We start from the raw sequence: 27774 nt of genomic DNA, 5'->3' as shown, positions 1-27774 counted from the left end.
GTGTTTTCTTGTGATCTTTCTTCTCATTGTTAATTTCTAACGTATTAAAAAAGTATTAATGGCGAGGCGTCATCTCCACGAAGTATCCCTCCATGCTGGTTATAACAATGGTCAGCATCACCCTTAATTTGTGTACATCCACTACAGGCGTTACTTTGTATTTTCTCAGAATTTGCACCACCAAGACCTTGACGAGAAGCGATGCGTACTGCTTTCCTGCACAGGTAATAACATGTGGATTATAAAATATGTAATGCGTTTTAAAAACACTACATTTTTACATAATTTTGGGACTTACTGATGTATTTTCTTTTTCTAGCTAACAAATATTTTAGCATGCCAACTTAAGACGTAGTTGGTGGATTTTGCTTGGTACGTAGTTAAAACATATATAATTAAAATTAGATGACTTCCAATACGAATTAGTCAATATCATTGACCTATAAAAATAAGGTTTTTCTTAATAATTTGGCTAAGCACAGTTGGTCCATAGCTAATTGCCTAGCTTGTCCTCTACCTATGCAGTCCCTTGGTCCTCCGCTGAAGGCTACGTTGACATGTTTGCCTCTTGATGCGACGTTTTCTGGTGTGTATCGTTCAGGGTCGAACCGTTCAGGGTTAGGGAATATCTTGGGGTTCATGTGTACCCCGTAGAGTGACAAAACTATGTTTTGATTGGCTGGAACGGTGCAATCACCTGGAAAATAAAGAACTTTTTTTACTTTGTGGTTTGGTTGGTAATCAAGTAGTACATCTCATGAATAACTATATTTTTGAAAATATTTGGCAGCATCTTTTACCTTGCATTTCCCCGTCCAAAAGGGTCACAGAAGCCTCTGCATGAAACGTATCCAGCAAAGAAAGGGGTGAGCCCTTGTACAGTACAAGGGGGGGGGGGGGGGAAGTGTACTGAGAAAAATTAGTCACAGATCCGATTCTATGAAATCGCTGTCTTGGGCCCAAAGTCCGCAGCGCTACTAATTAAGCCACAAACTCACGAAAATAGAAGTATACGAAAGAGAAGTATCAAGTAAAATAAGTGCTTAATCTTATGCAAATTTGCCTATACATACATAAGTAAGGTTTACCTCATTTATATTTTTACATTACGTTATGTTCCTGAAATTTGGCCTTCATGAATTGTCTGAGTTCAATAGATTTCAGAAAGACAAATGTTCTATTAAAATATAATTTTTAGTGATACTGTCACTAAAAAGTTACAAAAACTGTATTGCCAATAAAAAATGTGTACTAAACTACAAATGTCTACAATGCTAAAACGACGATAATACTAGTTACTTCATGCTAAGTCAGTAGTTAGAAAGCTAATATTAACCGACACAACATACTCAGTTTGATTTCTTCGGAGGTTTTCCTTATGGTTAAGGGGACAAGGGTGAAACTACGAAGAGTCTCCTGGAAGCATTGGTCAAGGTAGATCATCTGACGGATATGATCTGTGCTGACGTCATCATCAGGACCAACAACTGAGGTGATCTCTTCATACAGCTTGTCCTTTAACCAGTACATTTCATATAATTTTGTTATTGGAGGCAAGGCCACACTTAAAAATACCCCCACCGCAGCAAACCTGCCGACTAAGCGAATTTCCATTTGTCTGAATTGATTTTCAGTTAAATATATTTTAATAACATTAGGTTTAACGAGTACCTAGGTTTGCTGAGCAAGGAAACTAATAAAGTGTGTTTTTGAGTAAAATATTGATAGCTTAGTACAAAATAAATAAATTTGCCAAGTTTGATCAAAATATATCCATAAACAAGCAAACTACAACGTTTGACAATATTCTCCATAAGAATAACATGGGAATTTTAAATTTACAATGTTTTTAATTTTCTCCGTTACTAATAATCGAACAAAAATACTTTTATATACTAAATTATTTGTTTTTTTTTAAGCTCTTTAAAAAGGTCTTAAGAGAAATCGGGAAATTTTGTGTTTTGAGGGTCAAAAGTGAGAAAAACCAATTTTTACCCCATAAAACCCCCCGTAAAGCCCTGTTCCCATGGTCCGATCGTGCTGGTTCGCGAACTCATTCAAGTTTATCCCGCTTTACACCTTTAAACCAAATTTCATCAAAATCGGACAAAAATTACTCAAGTTATCGCGTTCACGGACGTATATATATATATATATATTTATATAAATTTGAACGAACGGTGTTTCTGGCCTCTGGGGACATCAAAATGAAAAAGTAAATCGGTCCCGGGTCTAGGTCTTACCGTGCCACCTACGGTAATAGCTACTTCCCTATAGGGAAATTCGCTAAAAACATGCCGTAATGCTCGCCAGTGTGACCTTGTTGGAGCCTTTGCTTGTTGTAAAATAGTTTATATGTGTAACTAATGTGCAAAGTGGCACTTTGCTGCACATGAGAGAAGTGTGTACGCGCGAGCCGCAGGCGAGTTTGGAAAGTTTCTTGAGTGTAGCAAAGGCACTTTGCACTCGTTTTACACATTATATTTTTCCAAAAGTTACTATAAAGCATAGAATTAATTTGTCCTTCAAACTTTTAAAAACATGTTCTAGGTTAGGTTAAATCCACTAGGATCGTACTCGTAGTATTATTAAGTGTTGCCAACTTATTTCTCAAGCGTACACGTATCACGTGTCTAATAAAAGCACACTTTTTAGTGTTGTTCGATTGGAAAAATGGAGTGTGGGAAAAATGATTGTGGCGAGAGTAAAATAAGTGTGGCAAAACTAATTAAATGCAGCAATTCCCTACTTTGATGGCTGTGGTACAAGACAGCCCACTTTGTCAGGTAACTGTAGGAAAATTAGCCTATATTAGTTTATAAAACCATTAAAAAATATGTACCTACTGTCTAAATATGATCGAATTTAGCTTAGTAAGCTATCATACTTTTCTAAATATTTTGTACAATAAAATGGCTGTAGTAAGTTAGAAATTACATCATTCAATTTTAATTTGTAAATGGAAATTTAAAATTTGTTAACTATGTTCATATGAGTGACCTTTTTTGACTGAAATATAATGTAAACGCAAAAGCTACAAGGTCACCTTTTATAGCAGGGTTAACAAAAAAAAAAAAAAAATAAATAGTGTTGTAACTTTATCATAAATACACAAGAAAAAGGCTAAATTGTTTCAAGATACATTCTAATTAGAATTTTAATGTTCTAGCTCATAAGTTATTTTTACCTGGTATTCAGGGTATTGTCCCATGGCCATGAGAAAGTAGGATGCTTGGTTGACTACCGTATCAGTACCCTATAAAATCATTATACATTAGAAGTTTATATTTAAAATGGTATTTTAGTTTCCAATATTTAAAAAAAACTGTTTAATCTTAAACAGTGCGTATATATATATATATATTTCAGCTGTAAAATTTATTCATCATTAAATATATATGTATATATATATATATATATATATATATATATATATATATATCAGGACGAAACAAATTTTAGTCTATACTAACGTAAAAGTGTTTGAAGAGTTCGAATCAATTCTCATCTAGGCTACTTTTTTATTTTGTCGTGAAGTGTCATCTAGAATTCGTAGTTATCTTTATAAGAATTCAATTAAATTTAAAATTCTTAAAATAAATTTCAGTACATGCATGTCATTTACCGTTGCGAACAAAGTGACAATTTCTCCCCTCATGTCAGCTTCCGTAAACTCAGGGTTTCTTTCCAGGAAGGGTCTATACACGTCTGGGAAGCTCATGAATTCGTCTTTGGAGTATTCATAGTTATTCTCATTTTCCATTGGCTTTTTTAGTTTCAGTTCTGCATGATTCTCGGCCTTCTGTAATGTAAGGTTTGACCAGAATGGGACATGGGTTTAGGTCAAACATACTGTATCTTAAACCTTTATTACACCCGAAACATTTAAGATATTTAAACATCTATTGACAATATTAAATTATCGTTAGTTAAGGCCCAGTCGCATCTAGTAAAGAAACATGTTTTTAAAAGTCGGTCTGAAGGCGCACAACATTATTAGACAGACTGAATACATTTCTAAAGCCTCGTCTTGGGTTATCCCGTTATAGCTACTCTGGTGCTGTGAGTTCCTATTTTAACAAAGAAATCCATACTTAAAGCATTCAAAATTTCGGGAAACTGCACTCGAACTAAGTAAAAGTATGCAGATGCTGGGTATGTATGTATGACTTTACCCTATATATTTACGTATATACCCTCAATTTGAATTGTCATAAAATAAAATAATGGTGAAAACACAATGCCATAACTCAATACTTCCAGCACCTGATACCTAGTTGTCAAGGACATTTAGCGTAACTGTCAAACCCTCTCTGTCAGTTTATCTGTAATTAATTTTGTAATGTAGGAATATAACTTTTGACTACTACTTAACTAGGATTCCCATTTAAATGCATATCGCATTATACAAACTAAGGACAGGTTTCTGGTTCAAAATGACTGTGTCCTGATCAAGAAGATCAGGAAGATCATCAAGAAGATCTTTAACTACTTATGCATTTCTATATGTTTTACATTACTTAGCTAAAACATGGAAGCATTACTTTTTTAGGGAGAGGAGGGAAAATGTTTTTACGCACACAGGTAGCCAGCCTGTAGTGTGAGACTCCTGAATTTATCACAGACTACTCACTAAAAAAACCCCTCTACTCGGTTGGACACAGACCTGGAATTGTTTGTCACATTACTTCAAGTCAGGCCAACGTGTGACCTAAGCCCTCAGGGCTCTCAACGTTTCTGGCATTAAGGTTCTTTATGACCTACACCGCTTCCCAGTTAAGGTCGAGTTTCTTGGCGCGGAGAATACCCTGGATGTAATGTGACACACAGGTCCAATTGTCCTCACCTTCCGTCATAATCGGTATGACCGTGTCCACCAACAGTAGTCCTACTAACTGTTGAGCCTCCAGGTGGGGCTTTTCCCAACGCTGGCAATGGAAAAAGGTATGTTCCACGTCATCGGGAATGACTTTGCTGGGCAGTATATTCAATCGGGTGACACGGCTTTGCCCACCCTAAACAGGTACGATCGGAAAAAGCCGTGACCCGTCAGAAACTGGGTGAGGTAGAAGTTCACCTCTCCACACCACCGATTAACACAAGGATGGACTTACTGTATCAGTCGCCTGGTCCAGCGTCCCCGTGTCTCCTGTTCCCAGATCTCCTGCCACAGCTGGAAGGTCCGGGTGCGTTCCTCTGTTCGTGCCTGCTCCTCCCCACGACGCTGATAAATTGCCTTTCTCTCTGTCATCAAAAGTTTGACGTGGATGACTCCAGCAACCACCAGGACGACGGGTTCGGACACTGTTCGGTATGCGGATGCTACTCTTAGTGCTGCCTGACGCTACACTCGGGCGAGCCGCATCCTATATACCTCCTTATTGAGAGCGTCTGCCCACACCTCAGCACCGTATAAGAGTACGGACTGGACAGAAGACATTAACAGCCTTCTACAACTGGACTGAGGCCCTCCGACATATCAACCGACTAAGAGAGGAAACCACCCTAGCTACCTTGTCCTTCATACGGAAAATCTATCCCGCCAGCTAAACTTGCTGTCCACTATACCCCCAAGGTACTCGGCAGTACGAACAGTCTGGACTTCGACAGCCCCCACCCTCAACGACACGATGGTGTCAATAAGTTTTTTTTTATATCACGATCTCAGTTATGCTCAAAGCTAGCGGGAGATCGTGGTATGCCATCCATGCGTTTATGGTACGCATAACACGGTCCAGATTTAGCTGAGCCAGCTCAACGCTACGTGCAGCTGTCAAAGCTGCAACGTCGTCTGCGTAACCAACCAAAACAGTTTCCTTGGGCATTTTTGACCTCAGAAGGTTGTCATAAGCGACATTCCAGAGGTCTGGGCCGAGTATGGAAACTTGGGAAGCACCGAAAGTGACACCCATCGTCCGTGGGCCTTCTGTAGTGTCATACATGAGGAGGCGGAACCGGAGATAATCCTTATCCGGAGAGCATCCAGCATATCGCACCACCTCGCGGAATTAAATGCGTTTCGCGCATACGAGCAGCACAACCCTACGAGAGTAGTGGTTAAAATCCTAAGATCTCATCACGGCTTGCTTCACCTCCTCAATAGCGTCAACCGTAGACCACCCCATCCTGAATCCATACTGACGAGGGGAAAGGTCCTTCGCAGCGACCATGGCTGAATTCAGCCGGGAACGGCTCAACTTTTTGAGCTTTGCCAGCCGTATCCAACATACACAGAGGGTTGTAGGAGGATGGCAGGTCTGGGTCTTCCTTCCCCTTCCCAACAAGCACAAGACCAGCTGTTTTCCAGCACGAGGGGAAAGCTTCCTCGACTACGCAGGCGTTGTATATGCTCAAAAGGATTAAGGGGTTAGTAGTCAAAACCTTCTTGAGGACTTCGCCGCGTACCCCCTCAGGTCTAGGAGCCTTATTACTCTTCAGGGATAGCACGGCCGCCTCCATCTCTTCATGACTTAAAAGTGGTACGTTATCCACCTTTCAGAAATCCCGCAGTGGACACAACGTGTGAGCACTGTGAGCCGGGAAAAGGGACTTGACTATCCTCTCCATAGTGGCCCCGTCCATGACGGAAGGTGGAGAGCAAGTGCCAAGTTTCTTTGTTACAAGTTTGTAACCAGGGAGGGGCATTACTTACCATCAATGCATTTCCTAAAAATGTCTTTATTACATTGCTAATGTCAGTTATTTCTTTCTTTTTTAAAGCTTGAAACAGAGGTTTCCACCTTAGCCAAGGCTTGAAAATGCGGTCCATAAAGAGTAATGTAATTCTGAAAATACAAGAACAATATTTATTATTGTAGTAAAATAATTTTAGCACCATAAAAAAGGTAGGTGTACTAAGTAATGTGAGTATTACAATAGTTAATAACCTAATAACAATAATTTCCTTAATAACTTACCTTTATTATTATTTTAGGCCATATATCATGTTTTCTAAGACTCGAAATGGCCAATGTCATTGACTACGTGGATGACGTCACTGCCATAAGGAGAAACGTCTAAGAGGAAAAGCTACCGGTGTAATATAGGATTAACATTGAAATATGTTAAGGCCCCAATTTAATTACATTACACCCTAGTTGACATATTTGTAATTGTTTGTACATTTTTCCAGCGTGTGTTCATATTGTATTGGTCTTGGGAAATAGAGCTTAACTTACCTCTCTTCGATATTTAGAAATTCTCTAAATTCCTCAGGATCAACATCGTTGATATCGAACCCAAAGATGAAATCTGGTAGTCAAACAGAAGTAAATGAAAAAGTATATTTTATCATAAAAGAGGTGTTTATTCTAATTACAAACATAATCCTACTATAATATTGTAAATGTGAAAGTGTGGATTTTTGTGTATAACTCTAAAGTTCTATCACGTTCTGGTCCATATCGAACCAATTGAGCTGAAATTTTTCAGAGAGGTACTTGATAGTCTTAAAAAACACATAGGCATATTAAAGTTGTGAAAATCCCATAGGTCTAACCCATGAGGGTAAAAAGTTCCAATGTTATTTTTATGGATTCAAAATTAATTATAAAATTTTGCCAGCAGTTTCAACGAAACAATTTGGTTCTATGATATTTAATAGAATTAACAAGTTGCAAGGTTTACCAACAGTGTGCAGCACTATTATTATTTTGCATTTATGACAACAGCTAATTTAAACTAAGCAGTTACAAAAAGCTGTGATACACAATGAGAACTATCAAAGTAGAATTGTTTACAGTTATGTATATTTTTTCAATTTAATAAATTATTTGTGATATTGTGCGAATATTTGATAATTACGTTTTTCTATTGTTTAGGTGCAGTTGTAGAACATTATGGATATGGTAAATGTGTTAGCATACCGTAAATTTAGGAACCAAATTTTCTCAAACCGTGTCCTCCCCCATTGCCAACGCAGTATAACTGCAATAACGGTTTTATACGTGGGTTATCCAGAAAGTAAAGAACGTTTCGTTATGACGCCGCTAGGTGCACGCCGATCTCGTACATTTTGGTATGTGCGTACTTGGCAACTCAGTCGGCATCCAGCCGAGACAATTGGAGCATTCTAGCGCTGCCCGTTTTTTCACAATTTCAACTTAAGATGAGCGCTGCAATAAAAAATCCCGCCATTTAAGGGGTGCGGTTAGTGATACGGTTTGTGTTGGCCTTAAACTTAAAATCGATAGACATTTATCTCCAAGGGTATGAAGTTTAAGGGAAAAAAACGTAATGATTGAAAGTTCTGAGAAAATGGTGCATTCAGATTAAAAATGGCCGATCTGACGCTCATGAGCCATGACGAAGCGAAGGGTGGACGCCGAGCATTATGACTGATGGAACTGGTCGCTAAAGTTGATGAAAAGGTTCGCAAAAACCGCCGATTCCCGATAACGGGTCTTTCGCTTTGTTGCGTGACAATTTTAAACAACAAAGTCCGTGAAAATTGAGGAGAAGTTTCGGTTTTAAGTGTTTTCCAACAAAAACCGTATCACTGACCGCACCCCTTAACTGGAGGGATTTTTTATTGCAGCGCTCATCTTAAGTTGAAATTGTGAAAAAAACGGGCAGCGCTAGAATGCTCCAATTGTCACGGCTGGATGCCGACTGAGTTGCCGAGTACGCACATACCAAAAAGTACGAGATCGGCGCGCGCCTAGCGGCGTCATAACGAAACGTTCTTTACTTTCTGGATCGCCTTTTACTATACGCCAACCCCGTACGAAGGACGAGTACTTTAGTACAACAATAAATGAACGAAACTTTAAGCACACCAACTTATGCCAATGTATACAGTGAAACAAATCTAGAATTTTTAAACAAATACATTTCTTTTGATAGAGCTGAGTTTGACTAGGAAAACAACGCATTTGAAATTATTTATATAATGTAAAAATTATTGATTAAATATAAATAATGTAAAATGAAAGGTTAAATGCTGTCAGTGTTAGAGCTAATATTTGTCTTTCCCTACAACAGTCCGAGATTGTGGAAGCCCCTTTTAATTTTGGCACCAATATAAGAGATGTAAAGTTTTTTTTTCAAGGACACTTTGCTCTGGCCGGAATCTTGTTTCGGGATTTAGGCTAGACTTTGTGGCTGCAGCCACACTCAGATAAATTCTATTAGTAATTTAGCGGGATTTTAACCCGAAACCTCAAGGACGAAAGTCACAATCTCAACCACTAGACCAACTTACTCTCCTGTGTTGTAGTCGAGCCTGACATGGCTACAAAAAATACATAAAATGATAATTAAAATGCATATTCTACAATGAATATTTACCGTTTATTGTCATGTATGCGGCATCATTAAGATATTCAGTCATATTGACTTTTGTCGGTCCTTTGCCCACCTCAGTGGACAGTCTATTGACGAGATAGCGAGAATGTTTGTTGTAAACTGGCATCATCAGGTTCAAGTTGTGAGGCCTAAACATTGTATTTATTACTTTTCGGGATGGTTTCCAAACTGGGCCTGAAATGGAGAAATAAAGCCCAACATTAACTCCTACAAACGGTAAACGAGAGTCTTAGTCGAATTACTACTTAGTCGATTTTTGGTATGAAACATGGCGTTACCTTGTTATCATTGCAGAGGAAAACTCTATAAGGTTAAATATCATTGGTATCTCAAGGAAATTTAACCGTGTTGCCATTAAGTTAAAGTGATTCTAGAAGAATAGGACTACACCCAAGAAACCTTTATCTCACTGCTCACTGTTTCTGTATGCAGATGATTCGCAACTTCTCTTTTCGTCAAGCCCACAGATAGTTTACAAGCACAACAGTTGATAAACCTTGATTTTATGAAAATTTCTTGTGGTCCAAGAACCATGGACAGTCTTTGAATGTTAAGAAGCGCTCCTTCATACATTATTTCAATGATTCTCGCAGCATGCATTATTTATGTCACAAGCACGATCTCGATGTAATTCTGGAGAACATGATATTGAAGTCTACTGAGACAATTAAAGTTTTTGGTCTCACAATTGACGTGGAGTTAACATTTTCAAAACAGGTAAAATCAATCGTTTAAAAGGTCATGACTTTGCTCAGGGTGTTCAATACATTTAGGAAAATACAGACAAAATATGTAAAACTACAAATAGTGAAGTCTTTGGTAATGCCTGTCATTAATTATGCTTTGCCTGCCTTTGGTTTCAGCCTTTCAATTAAACATACTAATTTGATCAATCGTTTGCAAAACAATGCTTTAAGAAAAGTGTATGATTTAAGAAAATTTTACCACATGTCTTACTTTAGAAAGCAAAGTGGATGTTCCTGTGCGGACATAATGTTTGTTAGGGACTGTGGCTATTGTTCACAGGGTCACCTACACTAGCAGACCCACTTAGCTGAAAGATAAGTTGAAAACTAGGAAATGTGTTAGAGAGAGCAGTACAAGACATAATGGCCTGCTGCACTTGCCTCGCGTCCAGTTAGAACATGGAAAAAGGGCTTTTCCTTTTTCAGGGCTCGGAAATACAAACATCTACCAGAAAATGTAAAAATACCCCAGCCGCAGCAAACCTGCCGTCTAAGCGAATTTCAATCATCTATTAAAATCTATTGAATCTATTAAAATAACATTAGGTTTAATGAGTACCTAGGTTTGCCGCTACAAGGAAATTAATAAAGTGTGTTGTTAAGTAAAATAACGATAGCTTAGTACAAAATCAATATATTTGCCAAGTTTGATCAAAATGTATCCATAAATAATCAAACTAGAACATTTTAAAATATTCCCTATAAGAATAACATGGGAATTTTAAATTTACAATTTTTTTTGTTTTCTCCATAACCAATAACCGGCCAATAAAACTTTGATATGCTGAATTTTTTTTAACTCTTTAAGAAGGTTAAGAGAAAATTAGGGATATTTCATGTTTTGAGGGTCAAAAATTAGAAAAACTAATTTTACCCCATAAAACCCCATTCCCATGGTCTGATCATTCTGGTTGGCGAACTCATTCAAGTGTATCCTGCCTTAAACCTTCAATCCAAATTTTATCAAAATCGGCTAAAGATTACTCAAGTTATCGTGTTCACGGACACATATATAGGTATATAAATCTCTCCCTCTCTCTCTCTATGCATATATATATATATATATATATATATATTTGAATGAATGGTGTTTTTGGCTTATGGGGTCATCAAAATGAAAAAGTAAATCGGTTCTGGGCCTAGGTCTTACCACGCCACCTACGGTAATAGCTACTTCCCTATACAGTAGGGAAATTCGTTATAAACTTAGTTATAAAGCTTTTCGACTGAACTCCAAAAAATGCCTTTTGTAAACATAAGTTAAGGTATTGTCAGTTTAAAGTCAAATGTTGTTATTGTAATATTTCTTTTGTATTGACTTGAGTAGTTTTGAAAATCAGAGTATTGTTATTGAAAACCGCTTGAAATAAGAGTCGTTTTATTATTATTATTTTATTATAAAAACTTTAACTAACGTTGATAATTTAAAGTTAAGGAAAACAAAAAACACCTGAACACATCAGGCTCTTAGACTCTGCATTTACGGTTAGTTTAATTATATTTAACGTTATTACATTTACCAACCAAAAGAATTTCAATTGAACCAAATGCAATTATAACAGTCAGGAAATTACAAGAATCCATTGAATAGTGTTTAAAATTGTTGTTCACTATAAAGTAATAAATGACGTAAATTCGTAAACAGACTGGTGACAAAAATGGTACCATGTTAAGCTACATTATCAATGACAAAATTACAAGTGGGCATTTATATGCAACTACGGTTAGGACTAAGTGTGGAAACGTGTATGAAGACAATAAAACACGAGACAAACTTTAGAAAAATGAATAAATATTTTCATAACATTTTGGCAATATCTAAATTTAATGAACACAGTCAGTCATTCCCATTTTGTTTTGACTTTAGTTTGAGTAGTCTAATAAACTCATCGAAAATAGTGACAGCTATTAATTTTGAAATTAATACTTGACAATTACTCGATCTCGCTACAGGTACACTAAAACATTTATCCAAAAACGAAAATTAATACTAATCCAACAAACTTTTTAACCCATCAAACCGATATACCTTCTTAATTTCTTTGACTAGAAACTAGCTTAAATCATTAATGTAATACGTTGGCTTCATTTTTTAAAGCCATGCATTTTACTCTGAATTCATGTTTTAACATGCATATTTCATAAACATGTTATTTTATAATACAAAATACATTCTTACCAGGAGCCGTAAGCAAGCCATGTCTAATTGGGCCGGCTCCTGTGTCCAGTCCCATGACCATGTAGTCGTACTCCTGTGCTTTGTCAATAGTTTTTGAACTAGCCATCACCGCCTAAGAAACAATATCTTTTAAATGCAAATTCAGAGAGCATATTCTTTATTAAATTAACTTAAGCATGCATAAGTTGATATGACACACTCAACTCAATCTTAGTGGCCACTTGGGAAACGTTTATGGGTAGAAAAATATTTCTTTCATCACATTATTTATTTATTTATTTGTTAATGGTTCCACCATTTTTACATGAAAAAAATTATCTTACAAACAGAAGAAGCAGAAAACATTATTACAGGCCAGTACAAAAGTAGTAAAAAAAAACTGGAAAACAAGACTTTAATAACAAGACATAAAAAGATAAATAACAACTATAAATAACAAACTATAACAAACTATGAATAACAAACTATGAGTAACAACTATAAATAACAAACTATCTGAACAAGTTGACAAAACGAGAGATTCGAAAAACAAAACCAGTATAGGAACAATAACAATGATGCAATGCAGTGGCCGAGTGAAACTTCAGTAAAGGGGCAGAACAAACTTCATGAAAAACAGATAAAACTTCCAGAATAATAACAATATGAACAATATATGAACGTATATGAATATATGAACAATATATGGTCAGATCCAACAGAATCGGCAAGTAATTTGTAGCTTAGCTACATTTGGCTTCATACAGTCACAAAGAGATAGGCCTATGGTACAGAGGAAACTAGCTTGTGTGTTGACCGTGCACTTTTTTATGTATTCATCTTAAGTATGTGAGACCGGGAAAAACTTGAGACGAGGAAGAGCGAGAGCAGCAAGCACTTTACAGTTCACAGGGTCTTCCTCTACCGTAAACTTTGTCGTTAATGAAGGAGAAGGGTGACGTTAGATTTTGCTTCATGCATCAGCACCAGTGCTAGACATAACGTGTACCATTGAATGTTTCTCCTGAGCCTTACTTCTCTGTGTTACATTGAATTTAACTCATAAGGCCAGACTACCTGTTAATTCAGCAATGCTTAGAGCTTAGAGCACGTTTCATCCAATACAAAATCCCAGCAGAAAATGCTTTTGACAATAACCTTGAAGAAAGAAATAATGACTAATTACGCAAACCTCGATATAAGCATAGATGTTTTACACAATTTTCCGGAAAAAAGACGTATTTAGACTCCTTAGAAGTTTCTACAAAGATCTAAATCTACAAACTATTAGGAAATCAGCCACAATCTGTTTGTCTTGTTTTATGTTTTCTGCAGTTATTTGTGTATTTCACGACAACATATGCTTGAGTGACATGGCGTTTGAAGAAGCATGGTGATTAGATTTCAATCTCGAAATCGGTCACGATGGAAACCAATAAGATCACCGAGGGACAGGAAAATTATTAACCCACTCAATTGCACAAGTTAATGATCCTGGGCTATTAAGCACCATGTATTTAAAATATTTGGTTATAAAACATTTACACCTCAACCTAATAGCTTTTAATGATTAATTTACCCTTATGTCGTCAATGTCATGGACAACCAGATAAGGCAAAGGTCCAATCCAGAAACACCCAGTGTGTAGTCCTTGGGCCACAGCTTTTCTTGATTCTTCAAGAATATAGGTTGTTAAATCTGAAAACAATTGCACTTGAAACAAGTTTAGAACGGGGATATAATAACAATAACTAGACTTAAATCAACTAATGACTTAAAATTAAGTTATTGTTTTTGTAGACACATTTAAATACATTCTCCCTTTTCTTTGGATTAAATGTGAATATTTTACCTAAATATTTAATCATGAATATTCAACCTTTAGAAGTTATGTTGTCAATTACTTAAAAGAGTATACACACCTGTTTAATTTATGTAGTGGCTCTTCCTACCTACGGGAATCGAGGAGTCAAAACTTATTATAATTCAGAACTGCTGGTTTATACGCATAAATACGAATTCTGGCAGTTTTAATAGGGAAAATAATCTTTTAAACAAATTTCACTTAACCACCTATTCTTTAATCCGATTATAAGCCTATAACATATAGATTTTAAACGCGGTAATTTTGAAATAAAACCGCAATTGTGTTGATTTGAAAATCCTTTATGTGAGTTTGGTTGCTGATTCACACGCACTGGTTTTGAGTACAGTAGTAACATATCAATCACCTTCCATTGCATATTATCACTTATCGTGCATTGTCTTATCTCGTGGGCCACTAAAACTTTAATGGATTCTGGCCTCCCATTCTCTTCTATACCTTGCCTCTTCTAATGTAGATCCCAGTTTGGAGATGTATTTCATTACTTGGTCTTTGCAATTTATTCTTGGTTTACCAAGTGGTCGTCTACCTAGTGGTACTCTTTGTGATACACAAAAAATGAAGTATTTCTCTCCACCACGCATAGCTTGTATTTTTTCTGGACTGCCACGGATGAAGTTAAAGCAATTGATAAGGAACCATATTTCTACCCCAGAAAAATCAGGGAAGCAACAGAAATTAGGGAACAACCAGACAACTTTAACAAAGACAACAGCTTTTAGATTCCACAGTCGTGGCAACATATATAATACATCAATTCAGACCAAATAAGAAGATACAGGAACAAGGGAAGTGAGTGACCCCTGCATGCCTGCATTCCACGCACGCCGGCTTGACTTTGACGTTCCCAAAGCATCCCAGTCTCAGCCTAGCCACTGAGGATGCCACTTCATAGTAAGGGTTGAAACGTCTGTCGGTAGCATAATGGTGACAACGTGGCTGAAGCCGAAAAAAAAACACCATGAACCCTTATAAGACATTTAGTTGAAATAAAAGTGACATTAGCGCACCCATACGTAACCACACGTGAACACACGCCGAGCAACGTTCTAGATTGTGTAAAATTATACTTGCAGAATTTTAGGTCATACGTCATCCATGTGTTTATCTCTGAATAATACCCGTCAGAGGTTGAGGTAGTGATTTAAAATCGTGATTCCTTACCATCCTTGATCTTCTTGTTCGATAACATCAATATTTTCAAGCCTTATCCGAATAAAGTTCAAGCAGTTAGACATGTATTGTAAATTTGTATTGCAAAAATTTAACAAGATGAATGAAAATATGTAAACCTTGTTATTTTCCTAATCTATCTTCAAAGTTCAAGCAGTAGAAATATTTACATAGGTGTTGGCTTCTAGACTTTAACAGCTGAAACCTTAAATTAAAACTAATACATTGACATTCTCTAGTTCTCAAAATTATGTTTATTTCGACACTAAACTCTTGAAAATCAATCAAGTGGTTGATTTAGAGTCATGAAATAAAAAACTCCTGTCTTTATAACATACTGTATACTGGGAGCTTTAGCTTTATTTTTGTCCCATTTGAGCCCAGTCGGTTCAGTAGTTTTGGATTTTAGCTCACACAAACACACATACAGAGACAGACAGACTGACAGAACCTCTTCTTTAATAGTAATATATGATATTGTAATATAGATATATGATATTGTAGTTTGATTCACTAACACAAAGCTTTCCATTTTTGTAGGATACTCTCTCTACAATAAGTGCTTTTGGTTTGTTTTTTCACGATACTGAGTTAACCAATGGACTGATTTTCATGATTTTTGTGTTGGAGGAAAGATAATTTTGAAAGGAAGGCAACGTCTGAGGACCAATGGGAAACTACTTTGTGTGAATCAGCTGTCAATCTCAATTCAAGATTTACAGATTCACACTTGCTGTTTTATTGTAAAACTGTTGGATTTAAAGTGCATCCTATAGGCATTAATATAAAATAATCCGCTATAATTAGATGAAAAAAATATGTGGCTACGTACTTTGTTTACAGGATGATTTTCCCATTAAAACTGCCGGAATTTGTCTTTGTGCGTTTAAACTAGCTGTTCTGAATTATATTTCTTGTTAACTACTCGATTCCCATACGTAGGTTGGGCCAACCGCTCGTTGATTATTATTTAGTTTTCATTTGTATCTTAGTTTCAAACTACTTACTCTCCAGCCCCCACAGTACTGCATGTAAATCTCCAATCAGAGGCCAGGCTCGTGATGTACAGGGCAGTTTGGAAGCGACTCTCAGTATATCTCTGTACCTCCATCGATACCAGCAATATAGGCTGACTACCAACACTAGGCTGGAGTACAGCACGCTGGATACAATGGTCAATACTTCCATACTGACCAGGGCTAAAACCAAAGTAAAAGACACCGACATAAAGAGTTATTTGTTAACTAGTGGGCGAAGTGGTACTTTGCTGCACACGAGAGAAATGTTTGCGCACTCACCTGCGGCAACTGACCTGCACTTGACTGACCTGCAAGTTTCTCGAGTGCAGCAAAGGCATTTTACATTCGTGTTTCACATTATATAGGGTGAGTCTTCTAATCTGTCCTAGAAAGATTACAGACGAACGGCTTGTCATTCAGAGATTAACTGTTCCCCACAAATTCATACCCAAGGAACAACATAATTTTTTACCATTTTTAAAATACAGGGTGTCCGAGAAACTGGGGGTCATGGGTTCGCATCTCAGAGTACTAAACCGTAAACATGTGTCATATTGTGCATCATTTTAAAGCTCTAAATTAGACAAACAATTTAGTAAAAACATAACTCCTTTATCTTTACCCCTTTGATAATGGCTGCCATTTGTATGGAAGATATTGATTTTTACGTAATACCCTGTATCTTGGAAACCACTAAACTTATTTTCGTTCTGTTTGAAGATTCTTCCTTGTAAATTCAGCTTTAATTTTATATGTGACATATTAACATTTTAAAAACTAATTATTTTTCAATTATTAATTTTTTTGTTTTGTCAAGACCTTCAAAATTTATCATATGTTGCCTTTTTCCATTTACCAAAACAAACAAAAATAAATAATTAAAAAAATATTCGTTTTTAAAATGTTGATATGTCGCATATAACATTAAAGCTGAACTCACGAGGATTAAGAGTTTTTAAAAAGAGCAAAAATAAGTTAATTGGTTTCCAAAATACAGAGTATTCTTTAAATATCAATATTTTCCATACAAATGGCTGCCATTTTGAAACAGATGAAGATAAAGGAGTTCTAATCCCACTAAATTGTTTATCAAGTCTAGAGCATTAAAATGTTGCACAACATGACATATTTAATATTGTTATGTTGTTCTTTGGGTATGAATTAGTGGGGAAATGTTTTGTTCCATCTCTGTATGTTATGCTGTTTGATTGTAATCTGTTTAGGACAGCTTAGAAGACCCTGTATTTTTTCAAACAGTTAATATAAAGCATATACATAATTAGTCTTTCAAACAGTTAACATTCAGTTAATGTTTTAGGTTAGGTTAAATCTAAGCGTTGAACGAAATGGCAAACGACTGCACCAGCTGCTCGAGGTCGTAGTACTCGTATCTTTAAAAGTTGCAAAATTATTTCTAAGCGTACACGGAATACGTAAATAATAAATTCAGCATTCTGCATGCTATCCCATCATGCGCTTTTGATTATAATTGGAAAATATTTTATAGTTCCATGACGAAACATGTAATTTAGGGGGTTTATCTGGGTGTACAAAAAGTAAATGCTTAATACCGTAACAAATACAAATAATTTGTTTATAACGGGAAATAATAAGCATATTAAGATCTGCTGTTTAAAGTTTAATTCAATTTTGTATTATATTATACTGGCTGGAACACTCTGAACCCTACGTTAAAATATTTTTAATATAAATGTCAAAATTTGTCTCCTTTAAAAATAAAATAATCAATAACAGAAAACTGACTCGTGCTGTCTCCTTCGTCAACAACCCCTTATTATAGGTAACCAATGAAGAAACTTGGTCATTAATGGATACAAATTACAAAACTTGAAATAACTTTTCGACTATAATTTTTACAGCATTGGGGGCTGTACCCTATTGTTTAGAGTTAATAGAAGCATACCATACAATATTTTAATAACAATTGTTTAATTCGTTTCTTAAAATTATTTTATCCGATTTTCCATTATTTATTTATGACGACATATAGATAACCTAATGATACTTGCAGTTAATGTTTTTTTTTCAATTTAACATTTACGTCGCATATTTATTTATATCTCCTATTGCCCGTCACATTATAAATATATGAGGTGGTAGTATTACATCGCCATTTATCTTAGATACTGTACTGTTCGGTTTTAATAATTTTATGTAGCTCATGCAACATATTAATTCAACACATCTTTAGCCAGTGGAGAAGGGTATGTAAGTAATGTTTATTAGAAATAATTAAAATAATACAACGTCATTAAAATAACTATGTACTAGGATCACTCATCTCTGTACCAAAAATGTTACTTTGTTCTACGGTTTCAAGAAAAACTAAAATTCTACCGATGAGTAATGTAGATTCATAAATAATTATAGTAGAAATTGGATTCATTTATGCTGTTAGCCCCAAACTGACATAAAAACTATACAGGCCTGAAGATACACAAATATTTAGTAATGCCGATTTGCTTGAACCTTAAGCTGGTTACTGTTTACACAATCAATCAATCAATCAATCAATCAATTATTGAGACGGGGACGCCACCTAGGTGCGTATTTTAACCCAAATATGAGTGAAGGATGAGTGTAGAATGGTGTGTGATGACCTGTGTAGCTTTGTTACTGACTAAGATCAGCGGTTTCATTAGTCAGGATCATTTATTTAAAGCCCAATGATCAGGAACAGCCGGGTCCAGTTTCGAACCATCAAAAAGCTACTGACTTTTCTCAGGATCGAACCGGCGACCTTTTGATTACTAGGCGAGCACTATAACCACTCAGCTACCCAGTCAGTCAATGACTCATAATACATAAATCATACTGTATTCCAAAAAAATATTGACAAAATATTAGTCATATAAATTGATATAGATTTTTTTATAGAATTTTAACTAACATTCCCTCTAGGCTTAACGAGCGTTAATTACACATCTAAATATGATTCAGATTTTTCAATAGAGTAAGAAAGTTTACTTTAGTAGTAAAAGTCGCACGTACCTTCCTCACAGTTGTAGAGAGAAGACACGAAGATTCATCACTGAGACGGATAGACCATTAGAGAGTGGAACAAAGAAGAGTCAATGTGCCTAATTTTATATTTAGATTTTTAAACTCTTATGATAATTTTGCGACCATCAACCCAAACGCTTTAGCATCTATTATCATTTAAAACGCTATCACTACATTGTATTCTGAATGTGGCAATCAAAACGGCGGTAGGTGATTAAATTCGATTAAGTATTGTGTGGTCATAAACATGCAAAAACAGACGTGTTGACACACGCACGTTAATTGATCGAATAACTCTGATTTTGATGTCTACTGGATAAATTTATCTAAATGTAATGTTGATTCAGAAGACATAAATTTTATGAAAACATATATTAGTGTTGTCTAGCGAAAAATTAAACAAAAATAATTAAATAATTAGGTTGAAACTAATCCAATATCAGGGCTGTTTTATATATTTTTTTAAACCAAAACCAGCTTGTAATCCACATATTAAGCAAACATTTAAAAATAAACATAAGACATTTTTCATTAGCAGGGCTATTTATTCATTTGATAAACTGTAATATGTACTTCTCTTTCCCCTTAAATTATTTTTTAACTTTATTTATGTCATTTTCTGTTGGTTCTTTGTTCTTTCACAATGTTTCTCTTATTTAATATAAAAATGTATATTTTATTATAACTTTATCACTAAGAAATATGACATTATTCATGTATAAATTCCTAATGTACTTGGTATATAAAGGTAATTTGAATTAAATTGAATTGATATGTACTTAAATATAAATACGGTAACTATATTTGTGTATAGGTTCGTAGGGTACACACACACACACTAAGGCATAGCAGAATTGTTTAATGAAATCGAAAATAAATCTAATAGATTGGTAAGAAAGGAATGTCAAATTAAATAATACATATGATATATAACATACATTTTCTCTGTTTTTAATTTTATGTTTCATATTAACAATAAAGACATAGACGGTTTATAGAAAAGTCAGCAGCTTTTTGATGGTTCAAAACTGTACCCAGCTGTTCCTGATCATTGGGAATCTAACAAATGATCCTGGCTAGTGAAACAGCTGATGTTAGTCAGTATCAAAGGTACACAGATCAACAGACTTAAAAACTCACTATGAGTTAAACTTAATGCATCTAGGTGGCGTTCCTATCTCAATTTGTAATATAATTACAATATTAATAATAATTATTATTATAGAAATAATATTATACAATAATATTAATATAAAATTTTTGAAGAGAATGGTTGTCCTCAAAAGAGTTGTATGCACAGTAAACAATTATTTTAGTATTTTTAGCAATACCTTGAAAGATACTACGAAAGAATAGATAGAAAGGGTGTTTCTTATTTTGCTTAACTTTAAGTGGAATTTACGGACAAAATGATTAATCATATGATAAAGTTTTTATTTGGCATAGTACTTAGAATGTGCTTATTAACTATTACTATATTCCCTTTCCTTTTGGAATAAGCTTGGTAAATATATATACCACTATTCGCCTGTTGGGACATGTTTTTGTACAATTATTAATTGCAAGGAGAATTTGTTTTTTAATTTCAAAAGTTCTTGTCTTTAACGATATGATAGGTCTGCAGTTTATCTCTATTGTGTTTCAATATGGGTTTTTACTTACACATACTACATTATTTTGTTTTTGCGTAGACAAATTATTTTATAGAGCGAAACTTTTCAACATTCTCGCTAAAAGTGGTAATGGTATATTTCTTTTATATAAACTCTGAAATTGTGGAGGACGTAATTCAAATTAGAAAAACATTTGATTTATTCGTTCACAAATAAAATAGCACCCGTAGAATTGAAAATAAGCAACAACGCAGAAGAAAGAAGATAATGTACAGTAAAATGTTGGCTTCTAAGTTTTACTCAGCTCATTAGATAAAGTGAAACAACTTAACAACTCCGTCAGAACACATTTTGCTCTCATCTTAGCAGAAACCCTTAAGCTATATAACTTTACAGCATTTTAAATTAATCTTGCCATTCTATAAACTAAGAATTAGCACCACAAGAATAACGATGTTCTTTTATTCAACTATTTTACAACAACGTGTTACCTTTCATCAATTCAACGTATAAATTTAAAAGTTACCATTTTAATGAATGACTTTTCCAATGTAAAACATTACATTTTTCACTTCATTAGTAATATATTAACATGTGACGTCGAATTATGCCCTAACCTAAAAGATGTATGCACTAACATCGATGTAGTATTAATTTGTAATACTAACAAATAAAACTTATTTAATCATAATTTCAATTTCGATGGATTGTGAGCTTCCACTATAATTGGTTTACACACCTAAACAGAAACAAAAGGTCTTATGAACAATTTTCTTAATCATGAACTCTTTTTTTACATAATTAAGGCTATGCAACTATTAATACTGTGATAATGTGCTTGAAAAGTTAAAAAAGGTTCTGTGATATTGACCACGTCTTCACAAAATCTGTACAACATAAAGCACATCAAAAAACTTAATAGTTCTGTGAAGAATGATATTTATCCTGCAAACCTTACTCTAACTAATGTTTGTAATGTGTAGGGGTTTTTAATATGTTTGATTGACCTATGTTATATCTTACATGTCATTGTTATGTTATGTAATCAATTAGCATCGTCTTATCATGTGGGTTTCACTTCAGGACTTACACGTTATACGTGCTTTGGCATAAGATTGCTTCAATAGCCTCTATACCGTCAAAGAGCTGACACCGTAGTTCATCAGGTATTCAGAGGTTGTCGGAGTAATTTAATTTGCATCTGTGCTGTACATTCGGTTAGTGATGTAATAGAACACTGGTGGCACACTTTTACTAACTTGTAGAGTTTTGTGGTTACAGGCTGAACGCTGAAGGTTCGATGCCAACTTTAAATCATTATCGTATTACTGTAATTACTACTGATGGGTTTGATTTGATCAATACATTATCGATACTCTACCAACTTTGGGTTGCTACGAAGACCAATAGTTTATGTTTTTTTATGTCCCATCTAGGACTCTAGTTCTAGCCCGGAACTGTTTTTACACATTACTACAGGCTAATCCTAGAGGGTTGCGGCACACATAAAATCCATGTGTGTGGGATTTGAACCCGGGACATTGGGCACCGAACCCCTTCGCTTTACCACAAGACCAGATTGATCTTTCATAGTTTATAGTACTAGTAATAAGTAAAAAAAAATCCTTAGAATATATGCTCTTGCCAACCGTAGAAAACTGATACTATGTACTATATTATACAGTACTTGTATTATAATACAAGCTATTTATGTCTGTGTGATATTTGAGGGTTCTCAAACATAACCTAAAAAAACAGTGGAAGGATTATGCTAAAGGTTCGGAATAAGGGACTTAAAAAATAAGGGTTAGAAATTTGATTGGTACAAGCCATTACCTCATGGAAACACGTGTTTTGCTATACGACTCATTGAAAAACAGATAAATATTGGGTTAATAGGTTTCCTTGATGGTTACAAAATAAAGACGAAGATTTAACCAAAAGAATTATGGTTATTAAAACAAGAGTTAGGTGTGCATATTTTGTACAAAAAAAAAACATGATAATTTCATTATGTGTCTCTTTTAATTTGTTTGGTCTGTTAAACCTAAGAGAACCAAGCAGAGATCATTCCCCAGGTATTATCTGTATAAATACTATTAACAAAATAAACATTTTTTTTAATAGAACATACAAAATTTAACTACCACAATATTTGAATCAGTGCCTGTTTCTCATGACAGTACTTCAAACGTCAATTATGTCTTTATGATATCAGTTATAGTTTTGCTATGTGTCTTTTAACTATATACATTATTATTTCATTAGCTTAAGATCAGTGGTTTAGATATAAATACATTTTATTGTGACAAGAGTGTTTTCCAAAAGACCATTTACACCGTATGTGGATGATATTCGTTTATGTTACCATTTATTCATAAACAATATTAATATTTCCATGGATTGGGAGTAGGATATTTGTAGGCCTATTATTGGCATGTCAGCATGACATAATGCTGATTTGACATTGCACATCTTATCGATAATTATTCCCATTGATTGACGTCTCATCTCATGACGATTGATTGATAAACATAACTCACTAAATTTTTTTTAATCTTTTGTCGCTCTTTAACCATTTACCTTAACAAGATTATGAAACTGGCCATCCTTGATTGCTAATTGTAAATAACGCATTTTGTGCCAACCACATAGTTTTCGAGATATTTCATAAAAATCTAAACCACTACCAATTTTTCTACTTAAACCCCTCTCCCCCTAACCCGACGCTCAAAATTGTGTAACCTTAGGCACAAAATACGGACTATATTGAACAGTTTGGAGTAAAAATTTCACTTTGGATGCTGATGTTTAGGTCTAATCACGCCTAACTAATAACCAAATAAGAAGAGTTAAATGGAAAACCAGTAGCTGCTACCAAAAGTTAAAGATTAATTGCTGAGTACAAAACAGAAAACATGTTATACATTCCAGCTGATTTTCATATGCTAATGCATTTCCTTTTGTTCTAGCTGTTGACACACTTGGTAAAAAAGGAAATACAGTAAATCTTCTTTTGTGAGACAAACAGGATTAGAGCTAAGGACTTATTGTAAGCGTGATTTACTGGGTAAACAAGGATATAATGCGAAGTTGGTGATAAGTTTCACTTCAACCTGTATTCTCCATTTCCTCTTTTGAATAAATAATAGCTTCTTCAGCAATTTTAAAACGAACCTTAAAAGCCATGGCCGTTCCTTCATTTCTAGCTCCGTGTAACTTTCAATTATATATGTTTATTTATTTTAACTTAGGCTACTTAAATGTTAAAATATGAGTAAATGGAGAAATATAGAATGTTTTACTTTCCATGCCTTAGTTAATATTTCTCTAAATATTGCTTGGAAGAAATACTGTAATCCTTACAAATATGTTAATGGGAAATCTTTGTAAGTATTTTTAGAACTTACAACTTCAGTTGTTTGGGTTGAAAAACATTAGCCTATGATTATACTAATAATTAGGTGTGATGTCACTATCGAAAAGATATCAAACCCCTGTAAACAGTCAATATGACCTCCTCACTTAGCTGATAAAAAAGTGTTTGTAAAAAAAATGTAGGTGTACAATTTCAAAGTCATAATCTTCCACCTTATTTAAATGATGGCATATTCTAGTATTAAAAAATAAATGACTTGAACGTTAAAAATAATATTTAAATTAGATTTAGTTTACAACCATTTTTAAAATAGTAAACTTAAGTATTAATTTAGTATATTTCAAGGAGTTATTGCAAAGTTGCAACTGTTTATTTACAAAATGGAATACTTATTTAATTTTCAGTGTGGATTATAAGGAAAAAATAAATAAGCTAAAACAAGTTAAAATGATTTAATTACGGATGTAAACTCGTATCAGACTTTTTTCAAATTTTTGTTCCGGATTATTTTACCCTGTAGTATTTCATATTACATAAAATATAATTAAATGGCTTACGTAGCGTATGTGCATAATGAGAAAAAAGTGTGAATTATTCCTCTTAAATTTTAAAATTGGTTACATAAAAACAGTAGCATAATCGTGTTTTTATTGGTTCGTGTGACAATCATTACCGGGACACTAACACGGGGTATTTTTTGGTCAGTTCAAAATGTCTAAACGTAAAGCCCAATCGAATGACACTTTATATTTAAGGCCTTTACAAAATAAAAACATCGGTGAAAACTACAAGTTTGTATCCAAACCAATTACAACATAGCTATCATGTCAAAACCAATTAAACATACATTTCATGTTAAAAATTAAATAAAATACATTATAAAATGCCAATTAATTTTCATATGACCACCTAATCACACTGCGTCAAGATAAAGACGTCTAAAATAAAGATATTAAAAATAAAGTGTCACTTGAAAGGGCTTCACTAAAAAAACCGTTAAACAGTCCTCAAAAGTTTCCATTTCGGGATTTCTAGCAAAATAGTCCTATCAACCACAAATAGTAACTTACTTTTATTTCATATAAAACTGTTAGATTTCCTGGTGTACCCCAGCAAAAGGTTTATAGAGTTTTACAAACCTGGTAAGAACTCTCCATTTTGTTATTATAAGGCATACTTGAAGAAATTAAGCAAAGACTTATTTTATTTTCAATCTGATCAAACCAAATTCTAATTAAAACACTTTATCTCTATATCACCAAGAATAATAAAAAAAAACAATTTGAGCAAGACTTTACCCATTAAACTATTAACTTTAAAACCTAATCAATTCATCGTTGGGCTATTTAACCTAACTAACCAAGCCTAAGAGCAATATCAATTAATTATCCCCATTTTAGTTTTAAATAATTGGCAAATATTATTGTATGTTAATAAATATTTGAAGATCTTTTGAGTCAGCCGAGTTCCCCTCCCTGAGAATATTTGTAATTGAATTATTGTATTTATATTAGAAACTCATCGTTCTATCCTACTAAGGTAAACCAAAAGAGGCGACCCTATATTTTGAAGGCAATAATTGAAGGCAATATTAAATATTTAATAAGAAAACACCTATGGATGGATAAAAGTAAATAAATTCAAATTAAATAAAATAAAATAAACTTACTACTCATTGATTAGGCTGCAGGAATCCACCCCAGGTCTTGACACCTTGATACTGTACAACATCTACACTCTTGAACTAACAATCCCACATCGAAGCAGCTCCCTTTAATAAGTTAGATCAGCTCTGGAACCTTCCACCCCTACTCCGGCCATTCATTAAAATTGCTTTAAAGATTCTCTTTTAAGTTTTCATTAAAATCTCCAAGCGAAATAATATATTTACTTTTAATATCCATTAATACTTCATTTAATTTATTTATGAAAACTTTCTCATTAAGTATAGGTGGTTTATGAACAGCAACATACAAATAGACATATCTATCGTCTTAAAATCAATTTAAAATAACATGCTCAAAACTTGACTTTTGTACATATGATATGTTTTAATGGTGTCTTTTTTTATGAAAGCACAAACGTCTCCACACTACTGTGTATTCTCAAATTATATACAACATCATTACAACATTATTCTACAAGAGATCTTATCCCTACAACTATCTACAACACTCTCCTCTTCCCAGATCGACGCGTCTTGGCAACATGGTAGCTTCTCATCTGGATTTCTTCGCCTGAGCTCAGCTGCCTTCAAACGGAGAGCGACTTCCATTCTTTAATACAACTAGCCTCAACGCAAACGAGGCACTTCTGTGGGGAAGTGTTCATGGTGGTTCAGTGAGTCTATGTCAATAGTGTGGGGTCAGAGGGGATCCTGGGGTTATCCGTGTGTTGGCATCGGTTTGCTGTTTCTATCTTTGCATGTTTCTAAACTTTCTATTTAGTGGTGTTGCATTGTTATTTATTTTTCTTAATACAGTCTATTCTGTTGTTACTGTTGTTATCTTGTTATTGTACAGAGTATATCATATTGTTATTTTTCCGCAAGTTTTATCTGTTTTTCATCAAGATTGTTCTGCCTCTTTTACTAAAGTTTTACTAGGTTTTACTGCACAACTATCATTATTGTTCTATGTTGTTGTTGTTATACTGGTTTTGTTTTTCGAATATTTTGTTTTGTTAACTTGTTAAGATAGTTTGTTATTTACAGTTATTATTTATCTTTTATGTCTTGTTATTGAAGTCTTGTTTTCCAGTTGTTTCCCTACTTTTGAACTGGCCTGTGATAATCGCAAAGACAGTGCGAGTTTTAGTTAACTACGATTAACTATGTTTACTCTGATTCTTCTCTCTGTAAGACCACTGAATTTTTCTTGTAAAAAATTGTGCAACCATTTATAAATAAATAAATAAACATCAAAATTATCCAAATTGAAAAGATCAGTAAGACTTTGTTTTATATTAACCTCTGTAAACACAATTTCATCCAAGTACTTAATGTAGTTATTATATAGCAGTACAAATTAATTTCAGTGTTTCTTAAATATGCTTAACTAGCTGTACCGCGGGCTTTGCCCCGTTTAACTTCATAAGTATTCGCATGGCTCATTCAAGTCCTGGTTGAAGTTCGTTCGCTACGCTCACTCATCTTTAGGTTGGAGCTCGTTCGCTGCGCTCACTTGCCTTCAGGTTAGCTCGTTCGCTACGCTAACTCGCCTCCAGGTTGAAGTTAGTTCGCTACGCACACTCCCCTTTTGGTTGAAAATTAGCTGTTGTCATAAATTAAAAAAAAAAATAATAGTGCTGCACCCTATTGGTAATCCTTGTAACTTTTATGCTATTGAACATCATAGAACAGAACCAACTTCTTTAATTGAAACAGCTGTTAAGTTTCATTAATTCCTTTTAAATATGAAAAATCATAAGGTTAACATGGGGAACTACAGAGCCACTAGGGCGGAGCCCGAA

At 34.4% G+C, this 27774-nt stretch overlaps 1 protein-coding gene across 1 annotated transcript; it reads right to left on the bottom strand.

Moving 5' to 3' along the window:
- Positions 1-55: 55 nt before the first annotated feature.
- LOC129003526 (cytochrome P450 4C1-like) lies at positions 56-26578 on the bottom strand. The gene is made up of 12 exons (XM_054431822.1): positions 26464-26578; positions 16276-16467; positions 13790-13908; positions 12232-12343; positions 9289-9480; positions 7179-7251; positions 6653-6785; positions 3626-3802; positions 3188-3256; positions 1350-1515; positions 518-697; positions 56-216 (listed from the first exon to the last, which is right to left on the bottom strand). The coding sequence occupies exons 1-12, from the start codon at positions 26576-26578 to the stop codon at positions 56-58; spliced, it is 1689 nt and encodes a 562-aa protein (XP_054287797.1).
- Between the last annotated feature and the right edge of the window lie 1196 nt (positions 26579-27774).

The sequence above is a fragment of the Macrosteles quadrilineatus genome, unplaced genomic scaffold (genome assembly GCF_028750875.1).
Source record: "Macrosteles quadrilineatus isolate MER2022 unplaced genomic scaffold, UCM_ALF_1.0 Scaffold_9__3_contigs__length_116548681, whole genome shotgun sequence".
Lineage (NCBI taxonomy): Eukaryota > Metazoa > Arthropoda > Insecta > Hemiptera > Cicadellidae > Macrosteles > Macrosteles quadrilineatus.
This window is presented reverse-complemented; position numbering and strand designations above follow the sequence as displayed.

Excerpts from the sequence above, each read along its gene's own strand:
- LOC129003526 (XM_054431822.1), bottom strand. The coding sequence starts at position 26,578 with ATGGAAGTCGCTCTCCGTTTGAAGGCAGCTGAGCTCAGGCGAAGAAAT. Across the intron at positions 1,516-3,187 it reads GACAATACCCTGAATACCAG|GACAAGCTGTATGAAGAGAT; the intron begins GTAAAAATAACT and ends TACTGGTTAAAG. Across the intron at positions 698-1,349 it reads CTCCGAAGAAATCAAACTGA|GTGATTGCACCGTTCCAGCC; the intron begins GTATGTTGTGTC and ends TTTATTTTCCAG.